This window comes from Gymnogyps californianus, chromosome 10 (assembly GCF_018139145.2).
Source record: "Gymnogyps californianus isolate 813 chromosome 10, ASM1813914v2, whole genome shotgun sequence".
In the NCBI taxonomy this organism is placed as follows: domain Eukaryota; kingdom Metazoa; phylum Chordata; class Aves; order Accipitriformes; family Cathartidae; genus Gymnogyps; species Gymnogyps californianus.
Window position 1 is genome coordinate 13573148 of NC_059480.1, and position 11947 is coordinate 13585094.

The window sequence follows — 11947 nt, forward strand, 5'->3', positions numbered from 1 at the left end:
AAAAGGTGATTAACAAAGGCTGCTTTCATTCTGAAGGCCTGAAGATTTTCTTATCTGTAAAGTTTGCCTAAGCACAGGCTATAACAGAGAGAGACACTCAGTAAAACAGAGGTGTTCCATGTCTGGAAACAAAGTCAAGGGATATCAATCTCCAAATATTAGCCTGAAATGGAGAAAAGTTGGCAGTGTGAAGAGAAATTAAAAGAAAGCAAAGCACTTCCTGTGAAAAGCCATTCCTTTTCAAGCCAGCCCATTTTAGTACATTATTGAAGTTACCACGTTTTGATGTATTTGCTTCAGCATAACTAAGTACAGTTACAATCCATTTCTCAAAACAGCTGAACAGGGAAATGAGCAGACATGCTTATTTTTGGTAAAAGAACAACCTTTGAACTCCTCTCCCAATCCTTTCAGCTCCAAATAAAGCTTCTGTTTAGGAAATGTGATCTAAGCTTCTTCAAATGTTAGCAGATAAAAAGTGAACTACTGTTTAGATCATCAAAAAGTCTCTACATAAAAAAAGGAAGGTTGGTACAGAAAACAAGAAACATCCATCCTGCTGGGGTCATGCTGCAAGTGTAATGCAAGGTTTGGTACACAGGCACCAACTCATGTAAGAAATAATTTCAATAGTAACAGAGTAAATAAGCCAAAAACTGACACTTAGAGAAACCTCCAATCTAAATGTATCTACAGTTCCTTTAAAAATATTCATCAGTAAATATAATTTCTGTAAGAACAATGGCAACATGCAAAGAAACTACCTAATACAGTCAAGTAAAAGCTGTTACATTAATTTAAAATTACCCTTTATTTTTCACAAGTTTTTCCAACACGTTGTGCATTTTGGCACGGTAGACTTTGAGACAGTTAGCTTCAAGTTTCTTTAAATTACAAACAGTAGATACAGTAGGAATATTTTAAACCAATTTCTTTAAAATAAATGGCAAGTTAAGACCCTTAGTTTTAAAAATGGAGATTGCCACCATTTCATTTTCCTGATACAAAATTCAAGTAATTTTAAGTAAGAGTAGAAAATTGTCTTTATAAAACATCCTATTATTAAAATTTACCAACATTCTGAAAATAAACATCAAATTTCCAGTATCAACTGGGTGCAATTACACATTTAGAAAAATAACTCATTTTAAATGAAGGTCACTTGGTGAAGAAAAGTAAATTTTCAACAGGATGAGTTCTCAAAACAAATGATAAACCATATTTTCTTAGCTAAATTATTTAATCCTTGCTCCATCTCCCCAATTAATTTATTTTTTTTTCTAAAGGTATACATTTCAGTATTGAAAATTAATTAAGAAAACAGGCTACTGAGATGTTTTCCCTTCAGTATATACCAGCAGATGGAATTACTGCTTATCCCCAACAACTGTATACAAGATTAACTAGATTTTGGTTTTATGCTGTGGTTTTTAATTGGTTGGTACCAAATACACACATCACAAAAACTTTAGCTGTGTCACTTTACTGAATGAAAACGACAAATTTTGCAGGTAATTTTGTATCTAGGGTTGTTTGGTGGGTTTTTGTTTGGTTTTTTTTTTCAACAAAGAAATGGATTCATTATAAAATGCTTTTCCATTTTCCCTCCTTACCTACTCTTTAAGACAGCAGAATGGAAAAACAAGCAGGACATGTTTACTTTGTGACTCAAGGCTCAGAGCAGATATTGAGAAATCTTCAACAATTTTAGAACATTTTCTTTTTTTCATTCTTTTAGCCCAAAGTAACTTTGCTGTCTAGGAACAGTAACTTAAAGTTTCTTTCATCACCGTCTTCCAGAAGAAAACTATAAATAAATGTTTATGTAAAGAATCAAACACTGCTGTTGAAGAGGGCAAAAAAAAAATTAAGGATCAATAAATGATACTGCAATGTATCTTGTGCCATTCAAGATAGGAAGTCCTTCATGTAAATGAGTAAGTCTTCCTGGGTGCATGAAGCTCCATCCTTTCCTGGGAGACTCAATGGAGCAGTTGTACCTAAGAAATTTACATCCACCTCCCTGTAGTAAAAACACAAACAAAACAAAAACCCAAACATTTACCTTGTGTTTTAATAGAGTAAGTTCCTTTTTATTTATCCACAACTTAAAATATTTTGCTATTATTAATAGGCTGTTAACAATAATTATTTTTTTTTTTTTTACTATCCCTGCTAACAAGGTTGTTTAAATGACACCATCTTCAGAGCAATACATAACAGACATGCATTTGCAATCAAAGATTTCCCCTTGCTTTGCTTTAGCATTCCTTGGATATCAATTCATTCAAGCAGCAACTCTGACAAACAGATCTTCAACAACTTTACTGTAGATGATACGAGAGAGAAGCAAATAATGTCCACAGACCTTGTTCCAGGACTGCATCCCTATCCAGGATAGCATTTAAACAAATCTTAAATAAATTAATCTGGCTGTTGCCTTCAAACTGAAAAGTGTGTTTTCTAAAGTAGTAAGATTGACAAGCACATTTATGGGTGTTAAGTAGGACTGTGAATAATACAGGTTTATAAACAAAACAGGTTACGTTTCTCTACTAGTCAAAGCTGGATATTATTGCCATTGCCCTGCCTATCTCCATACTCTGGGGACTGTTTTATTTGAACCAGTATCAGAGTAGAAAATAATTTATCTCAGGGGAAAAAAAAAAAAGGAACAACCTTTCAACAACAGTTTCATTCTGTGGCTGATCTAAAAAAGCATCACTAAAAATGTTGTAAAGAAGCGAAGCCATTTGAGTCAACCTGGGACTATTTAAAGTACTTTGAAAAATTGGTTTTCACTATACAGAAATGAAGCATTTCAGAAATGTTAAAAATGAAATGGGTAACATCTCCAAAGTCTTTCTTTAAACCCCTTCTCCTCCACCATCTGAAACCATTTTGACCAATTCAGCCTGACTGCATCAACAGTTCTGGATCCTGCAATCGAGCAAATTTAGTACTTGTCAAAAAACACCAAGGAATAATATATCTCAATTGGTGACGCACATCTTTTCCTTTTGAACGCGGTCTTTAAGTATATCCGTTTAGGCTCTAGTTTGGAAATTATATTAGACACTCAAAGGACAACATTTTTTAAGTCAGTAAGTTGTCAACTTACTTGAAAGTCCTCTCCTACTTTGTTGAGAGCGATGTTGATTGTGAATGTAGAGGAGTCATGATGAGGTCTGAGCGACCGTTGTCTGTCAGGGCTATATCTTACAACAAAATTCAATAAAGCATATCCCTGAAACAAAATATACAGTCAGACTTCAATATGTGAACTTCCGAGTCACACACAGGGTTCCTGGGGGGTTTTTTGTTTAAAGCTGAGTTAACAACCCAACAACATTCATCTATAACTACCGCTACATCATGTATAAACTCCCCAACCAAACCAAATAGGGTATATTCAATAAACAGTTAGAATTAGTCATGCCATGCAGTAATTATCTGCAAAAGTTTTAAACCCATACCTTGGTATAATAGCCAGCAAATACTTTTAGCGTTACTGGTGCAATGAACTCTCTTATGAAATGCAGCCATTCATTATCCAGTCCAATTTGCTTCATATGAATATCATCAGTTGGGACATTTTCATAACCTCCAGAAATACGGCTGTCCTAATGAAAACACCATAAATAGCCTTGAAATATGGACATGGAATGCTTCTGGCACTTTTACAAATATTTATTTGAAATCTGCAGAATCACAAAACTGCAACAAAGCAATGCTTTAGTGGGCATATGTGAGCTTGCTGTACAATAATTTCACAGCTAACTGCTGTAAAAAAAATGCTGAGCTATCAATGAGCAAAAATTGGAAATTTTTTAAAAGGTGAGTCAATATTTGGATGTGTTGCCTGTAAATAAGGGCTTCCTGGGGCAATGGTTTTATTTATTGAGATGTAGATGCAACTGAAGTTATATCAGAACAAGAGAATACAGGCCTCAACTTGACATGGTAATAAATGTTGAAATAATTTGAAGATAAAAGTATGTTAAAATCCTTTCTGGAGGCTCCTCCCTGCAGTAAAATAATGACTGTAATTTATCTCATTTCCAAGGTACCACATTTGTGAATATGACAAACGTTCCTCCGATTTTAGCAGTAGTTAATGAATACCTTAAAAATTCTGCAAACAAACACAATAGCTCATAACATTTATGAGTAACTGCTTAGGGGGACAAGTCTGACAAATTAGTACTTAAGAGGTAAACAAGTAAAACTTCTCTGAACAGTTATCAACAGCTATCCAAGATCAGCCTTGGATAACTGTCAGATAACTACTACCGCAACTGCACCACTGTTAGTGTCTGAATTCGCTAGTTCAAGGTTTGTATTGGGTTTGCCTGGCAAGGTTTTGGTAGCCGGGGGGCTACAGAGGTGGCTTCTGTGAGAAGCTGCTAGAAGCTTCCCCTGTGTCCGATAAAGTCAATGCCAGCCGGCTCCAAGTCAAACCCGCTGCTGGCCAAGGCCGAGCCCATCAGCAACAGTGGTAGCGCCTCTGGGATAACAGATTTAAGAAAGGGAAAAGAAGTTACAGGGGAGTGGCAGTTGCAGCCAGAGAAAGGAGTGAGAATACGTGAGAGAAACAACTCTGCAGACCCCAAGGTCAGTGAAGAAGGAGGGGGAGGAGGTGCTCCAGGCACCGGAGCAGAGATTCCCCTGCAGCCCGTGGGGAAGACCATGGTGAGGCAGGCTGTCCCCCTGCAGCCCATGGAGGTCCACGGTGGAGCAGATATCCACCTGCAGCCCGTGGAGGACCCCACACCAGAGCAGGTGGATGCATCCAAAGGAGGCTGTGACCCCCTGGGAAGCCCGCGCTGGAGCAGGCTCCTGGCAGGACCTGTGGCCCCGTGGAGAGAGGAGCCCAGGCTGGAGCGGGTTTGCTGGCAGGGCTTGTGACCCCGTGGGGGACCCACGCTGGAGCAGTCTGTTCCTGAAGGACTGCACCCTGTGGAAGGGACCCACGCTGGAGCAGTTCATGAAGAACTGTAGCCCGTGGGAAGGACTCATGTTGGGGAAGTTCGTGGAGGACTGTCTGCTGTGGAGGGACCCCACGCTGGAGCAGGGGAAGAGTGTGAGGAGTCCTCCCCCTGAGGAGGAAGGAGCAGCAAAGACATGTGATGAACTGACTGCAACCCCCTTTCCCCATCCGCCTGCACTGCTGAGGGGGAGAAGACAGAGAATTTGGGAGTAAAATTAAGCCCAGGAAGAAGGGAGGGGTGAGGGGAAGGTGTTTTTAAGCTTTGGTTTTATTTCTCATTATCCTGCTCTGATTTGATTGGTAATAAATTAAACTAATTTCCCCAAGTTGAGTCTGTTTTGCCCATGACAGTAATTGGTGAGTGATCTCTCCCTGTCCTTATCTCGACCCAGGAGCCTTTTGTTATATTTTCTCTCCCCTGTCCAGCTGAGGAGGGAAGTGATAGAGCAGCTTTGGTGGGCACCTGGCGTCCAGCCAGGGTCAACCCATCACAAGGTTAATCGAGGAACATCTCAATCTATTGAACAACAAGCTACATGGTAGACTAAACTAAGCATTTTATACCATGAAGCAGATGTCTCAGGTCATCGCAATTGTTGGAATGTTTGTTTGTTGCAGTACACTGTGACTTACTATTATAAAGGCACTCACTCATTAAGATCATTTTTATATATGCTGACACCTACCTGGTGTTTTCCACCAGACCATTGTCCAAAATGTTCCATTTCTTCTACCAATTCATCACAGGCGGTGTCAGAAAATATGGGAAACCAAAACACATCTGGACATGGCTACGAAAGCAAAAAAAAACCAAAAACAACCCAAAAACCTCTACATTCATCTCTTTCAGCGGAGTTAAGCTTTAACAGCTATCTTTTATTTTCAACTGTTAAAAAAGGACATCTTCACTTTTCTTGATCACTAAAGAATATCAGCCGTTCTCATCTGAGCCATAATTCAGATATATGTAAATAATTAAATTTTGTCTTGATCCACAAGCACATTCTTACAGAATGAAGCAAAAACTACAAGCTACCTTGTAAGCCATGACCCAGACTTAACAGCTGCATCAGTGTACCCACATATTCTGTGCCTTGGATGTTCTAAATAACAACCTTGATCTTCTACATTACAAGCTATTAAGAAAAACAGTTTAAAACTTAACATTGTTTTAAACACAAAAACAACTTATCCCAGCTTCTTAAGGAAGCAAAGTTCACTAAATCACTGTCTCTAATTGTCACAGAACTGATCATCCAACGCTGGTGTAATAATTACCATCTTGGAAGTGCTCTGTCCAGATCAGTTGCATGAAAGCAAGCAGCCAGCCAAAAAAAAAAAAAACCAAAAAAAACCACCACCAGAAAAACCCAAACCTCTTTGTATCCAGCAAAAGGCTTTACCTTGGATTCATGGTTGTCAGACCTTAGGAATCCATAGGGAAAGGCACACCCCAAGGAAAGTGTCTAGATGAGCTTGTCTTTACTAGGTACCAGAAAACACAGCAATCTGCTACAGAAATTTTATTAGGCCTTCTGCTAGTGGTACTAGCTAGTTCAAATAAACAAACTAAATACATATCTATTTTGGAGAAGGCAATTACTTGCACAACTACATTATTCTGAGCAATCCAGCAATTATTTTTTGGACAACTCTCATCTAGTTTTCAAAATGGCAAAAATTCAGTTCTGATCCAAAACATCAAAAACCTGTTCAGCCACAGATCAAAACAGCATTTGCATGGAAATAGTTACTGTATGCCAATTTATTATCAGTCAGTCCCAAATTTTAAGAAAACTACTTATACCCACCTGTTCTACTATATTATCAGTGAAGATCTTTGAGTAGTTGGGATTTATATAGGTTTCCTTCCAGTCCTAAAAACCATGATTTTAAAACATTAAAACAGAACAAATAAATTTATAAGTGACAAAAAATAATTTATATTCTATTCATTTGCTCTACTGAAAGCATTGGAAACAAACAATTTCTTATACCCATGAACGAACTGGTTCTTATGTCAAAAATCATGAAACCTGTTACATCAGGGCCATACCTCCAACTGCTTACTCTGGTCATCAGTTGGCTTGTTGATAACATATATTGTCATTTGTTTAAATGCGTGGTAGAGAACACCTTTTAGTAAACAACCAATATTTAGTGCATAATAAACAAATGTTCTCCATGTAAAGTCTTTAAATCCCAAGTCCTTCATAATACATGAACTTCACAATTTTTTCAAATAAAATAATCATCAATAATTGGATGCATACCACAGGATTTTCAAATATCTGCCAGAGGTCATTGTTGTAGTGGGAGGTATTGTAATTGGCTGTAGAAATAAGTCTTCCAAATTCATGTCTGTTGGTAATGTACATGAAAACACCCTATACCAAGTAGAGAAAATGTCATTAGCAAAACTGTCCATCTTACTAAAAATGATGTTTTAAAAAAGTCTGTTTGTTTATGCCTGCACTTTCATAAAATACATCACACACTTGTACATACATATTATACACGTGCTGTTCATTTAGCATCTTTAGTTTTCAAATGGTTGATTCTAATCACCAACCAGTGTTCATAATTTCTTGTTTACAAGCATTTGGTTGAATTTATTTTCTGAACACATTAAACCAAAACATATATTGTTCATAACGTAAACCCCCATACAGTTATAGAAAGGAAAAAACAGAGAAGTGATTGGTTGATTTGTTTTCCAGAAAAACCTAAGCAGACACACTGGAAGCACCTGTTCTCAAACTGAAAATACTCATACACGAAAACCAACATCTAGGGTTTAGTTTCTGATTAAAAACTGAAAGAATAAGCTAACAATAAAAGCGCTAATGGAAGTCAGAACAAGAAGCTTATTTCAGAGTATTCACTACATGATCCTTCTGATGAATTGGCCTGAAATAAAGATATTGGCAAATACAGCATATAAGAATATTCAGATCAGGGTACAAAACAGCTGAGCACTTTGAAGTATGTTCACCTAAGCAAACATTACAAAATATGTGCAAGATATCAAGTGTGGTAAGATACAGCTTTATTATCAAGCTATTAACAGAAGATAAACAAACTCTCTTGATTAGAAATAGTAGCAGAAAATAGTCTTTTTTAAAAGAAACTTAGGTTCTGTGGGGTTTTTTTTAGTTTACTTTTTTTCAGACTAAAACTTCATTTCTGAAGCGTTCGTGACTTTTAGATTCGCAGCAGATGAAGACATTACCATTTGGATACTTTGGTATTTCTGTCTATGTTTTTGTCTGAAAAAGAGTTAAACTGTTAGAAAGATAATGATTATGTTAAACACATGCCCAGTTTTGGGCACTTACCAAATCATAAAATAGCTGCAGCAGGGAGAATAAGGAGGGTCTGGGTCAAGAAAAACAGCTTAAAGTGACAGCGATTTCACAACTGCCCTGTGTGGTCACGGAGGGGGCCTGGCAGACCTGCTAGTGATTCGAGCTTTGTCCTTCCTAGGACTGCTGAATCAATTTTAGCTATGGAAGCACAGCTTCAGCACACCTTGAAGCACTGAGAAACCTCCCTGAGGAAACAATGAGCCTCTCAGACGCTTTGAGCTGGTCATGAAGAACCCGTCCCTGGCAAAAACTTAAACCTTAGAAGACTGAAGAGAAAGCTAGAGCAGTATTTCGTTAGAGTAAGTGGACAGAGGAGAAGTATCTTCCTGTGGTAGAATAATACTGCACGTAATAATAACTAATGAATAAAAAAAATAAAGCAAAACCTTTGGGGGTCTGAGCATATGGAATGTTTCCGAAGAAGGGGAGTCTTTTTCCCTTTGTAAAGTCTAAAATGAAGGAGAATCATCACATCAGTTTTCTGATACATAATCTTTCTCTTTTTCCGACTACTATTAGGTTTCCACAGTTACATTAGGGAAATAGCAGCCTTTGATCAAAAGCTGATATGCCTTTACAGACAACATGCATCTCCAAGCAAAGCTCATAATACACATGTCAAAGCTGTTTCCACCAGCCCCTTCTTATCTGCTGCAATACAAAAACAAGCACGTACCAGACCATCTTACAGCACAGACTGAGAAAGAGGAAAAGAGAAAGCAATTTTCTGATGAGCCAGTCAGATTAGTTTAATGAGCGCATGGGAAGCACAGGTTTGCAATAACTGATGCTGAGAAGGTTTGAATACAACAGAATTGGACGGGGATGTTCTGAAGAATCAGTACAAACAAAGGAGATCATGCCTTGTTATGAGGGAATAAAAAAAATTAATACTTGCCAACTTTTCTTGTTCAATTCAGCAAAATTATTTTTCAATGCTATAGTGTCTGGAAATAGGTCTGGTTTAGGTCTTATTTGTTTCTGTGCCGAAACTAGTGTAAATATCAGTAGAAATGTGGATTTACATATTCATAATTTTACAGTACAAATAAGTTTTTTCTCATTACTTACAGCTTAATGCAAGTAACAAATTTTTGATACAGTTTTAATCTATCTGGAAAAATTAATAAGTAATTCATGCTCCCTAAGAAGATTCCTACCGTTTCATAAATCACTTAGGCTTTTTATATCAACGCTGCCCATCATTACTTTAAATATGTATCTACTTAAATATAAAATTGCAAAATATTCCAACTTAGTCTGCTAGAAGTTTCACACTGTATAAAAACATGCATAACAGAGATGCTCTAAATGCTTTGATAAGCTTGAAGTCATACACAGCAGAGAAGTTGAGCCCTCTTTCATCTGTTGAGGTTGTGCCAACAAGGAAGGTATTTTAACCTCAATAAGAATTTTCAGTGAATTTAAATAAAAACCATCACGCAGGCAGTGCACCAGCGCACTGGCCCTGCAAAAACCTCTGTTCTCAACAATTTAAAGAAACACACCTAAAGTGTTCTATGTCACAAAAATTGGCCAGTACTTTGAATTAGAAGTAAAAATATAATATCCAAGATCAATCAAGTGAAGCAGTCAAGTGTAGCAGGACACAAAGAAGTCTGTGTGTATTTAAAAGCAAGCTGTTATAGATACATCTTACCATTTCCCTGGCATTCCTGCAGAGAGCCATATCAGGATCCAACTTATCACGTATAAAGTAGTTCTTTTCTTTCATCTCTGATCTGAGAGTTTGTCCCTTAATTAAGTATATATTAGCCATATAAGGAATGTTCCATACTCCTCTGTAAAAAAAACCCAAAATGTAAATAGTTTAAAGCCAGGAAAACTAATTTGTTGCCTATTCTATCAAATCAGTGTCTCTGTATTTGCTGACAAGACTAAGCAAGTTTCAAGGAAATGAAGCTGAAAGGTTCCCGAGACATTTGAAAAACTACAGCTGGACACTGTGGACATCTCAAACATAGGCGTACACAGTAATTCAACTTTTATTAAGTATTGTTATAAAAAACAGAAAGGTCAAATTCTCTAAAGAGTTTTAACTACAAATGTACTTAATGTTTCCATAGTTAAGGCAATCAGTCAAACTCTTCTATAATATTATTCTACACTACCAGATGGAGAAAGTAATTCTAAAACTGATTTTTAAATTTGTTTAAAGACTTCACTGAAGCTTCACACAGCTGGTCTGACCTCCTCACACGAATACCCATGGACCACAGCAGGCCATGTATTTATGTGAGTTGGGCCAATATCAACAAAAAAGCATTGCCGTCACAATGCTCGCTCTGCAGATTTCCTCCCTCCCAGTGCCACGAGCACATCTTTCAGTGCGATTGAAAGTGAGCCGGCCCTATTCAAGCAGTCAATCTGTTTCAGACCTTTTTGTTCTTCCAGGGCAATGAAAAGGCATCACCGCATGGGAAAGTCAAGCTTAGAACAACTGACATCACATTCATTTAGGGGAAGGACAAACCCAAAAGGCTATGCGACAAAAGTATTTCTCAAGAGCTTCTTAGGATATATCTGACTTAATATAGAGGAAGAAACACATGAAGAAATTATAGCTGTTCAGCTGATTAAACATTTGCCCCAAAGAGATGATGAAGTCATTTGACGAATGCAACAATCATTTCTTTTGACTGAGGTTCCTGGGATACAGAGGGTTTGCTGTTTGTTTGTCTTGCCATTTTCTGTATTATGCACTGCTAGAGTAACGAGACACAATCAGACAGGTACTAGTAATGACTATGTCCATTACTAATACCAGCTTATCATATTAAACACTTTGCTTTTTTATTCAAGCTGTGAATGGGAAAAAAGAAATGGGAAAAACAAATGCATTTCTATGAAATAGAAAAAGCTAAACAATATAACTAACCTAAGCTCTTCAGGAGTAATACCATATTGCATGAAAATGTAAGAATATGTTGCTAATAACCATACTAGGTGCCTTGACTTTAAAAATTAGCTTACAATTACTTACACTCTGTTCCCTTGGACAATATCAACATAATCTTCTGATCGAGCATAATAGCCATCTGGGCTCAAAGCACCCCAGAAATTGGACCAAAGCTTTCCATGACGAGTTACGAGTGGAGCAATTATCTTTCTGTGAAGTGACATATTGAATAAGAAAATACGAACTTTTATACGTAGACTATACATCAAAATATACCAGCTTTACTCAGTTTGGAGTATAGTGTAGTTAAAACACCAATGACTCAAATTTTGGAACAGCTATTCTGAACTTAAGCTGGAAGAAATAGCATCCAAGCACCCACTGCCCAGAAACAACATCAGTGTAACAGAAGCAGAGATTCCTATAAATTGGAGGTGGCTTGATTTTCAGTCAAGCAAAAAAATACTGCCTATAGCATAATGACAAAAAGCATCACAAAGTCAAAGACATGTGGGAAAAAAAAAAAAAAAAAAACCATAAACACACAAACAAAAAAACACCACACTGAGACTTGGCTTACCCAAAATTTAATAGAGTCAAAAGGGGAAATCTAAGTTGACCAGAATAAAAAGAATAAAATGGCACTTTGTTTCAGAGGGTGCCTACTGG

The 11947-nt window shown here is 37.2% G+C and overlaps 1 protein-coding gene across 2 annotated transcripts in view; it reads right to left on the minus strand.

Moving 5' to 3' along the window:
* Positions 1–782: 782 nt before the first annotated feature.
* Positions 783–11947, minus strand: part of PLOD2 (procollagen-lysine,2-oxoglutarate 5-dioxygenase 2) — a 60161-nt gene continuing 48996 nt past the window's right edge. Inside the window, exons 12-19 of one of the 2 annotated variants that reach the window (XM_050902355.1) lie at positions 11363–11488; positions 10019–10160; positions 7264–7377; positions 6802–6867; positions 5677–5781; positions 3477–3623; positions 3122–3247; positions 783–2023 (exon numbers count right to left, since the gene is read on the minus strand). In XM_050902355.1, coding sequence (XP_050758312.1) covers positions 1868–2023; positions 3122–3247; positions 3477–3623; positions 5677–5781; positions 6802–6867; positions 7264–7377; positions 10019–10160; positions 11363–11488 — 982 coding nt within the window. In that variant the 3' untranslated portion in view covers positions 783–1867. Of the gene's footprint in view, positions 2024–3121; positions 3248–3476; positions 3624–5676; positions 5782–6801; positions 6868–7263; positions 7378–8744; positions 8808–10018; positions 10161–11362; positions 11489–11947 lie in introns of both variants that reach the window. The other variant, XM_050902356.1, reaches the window with a different exon arrangement.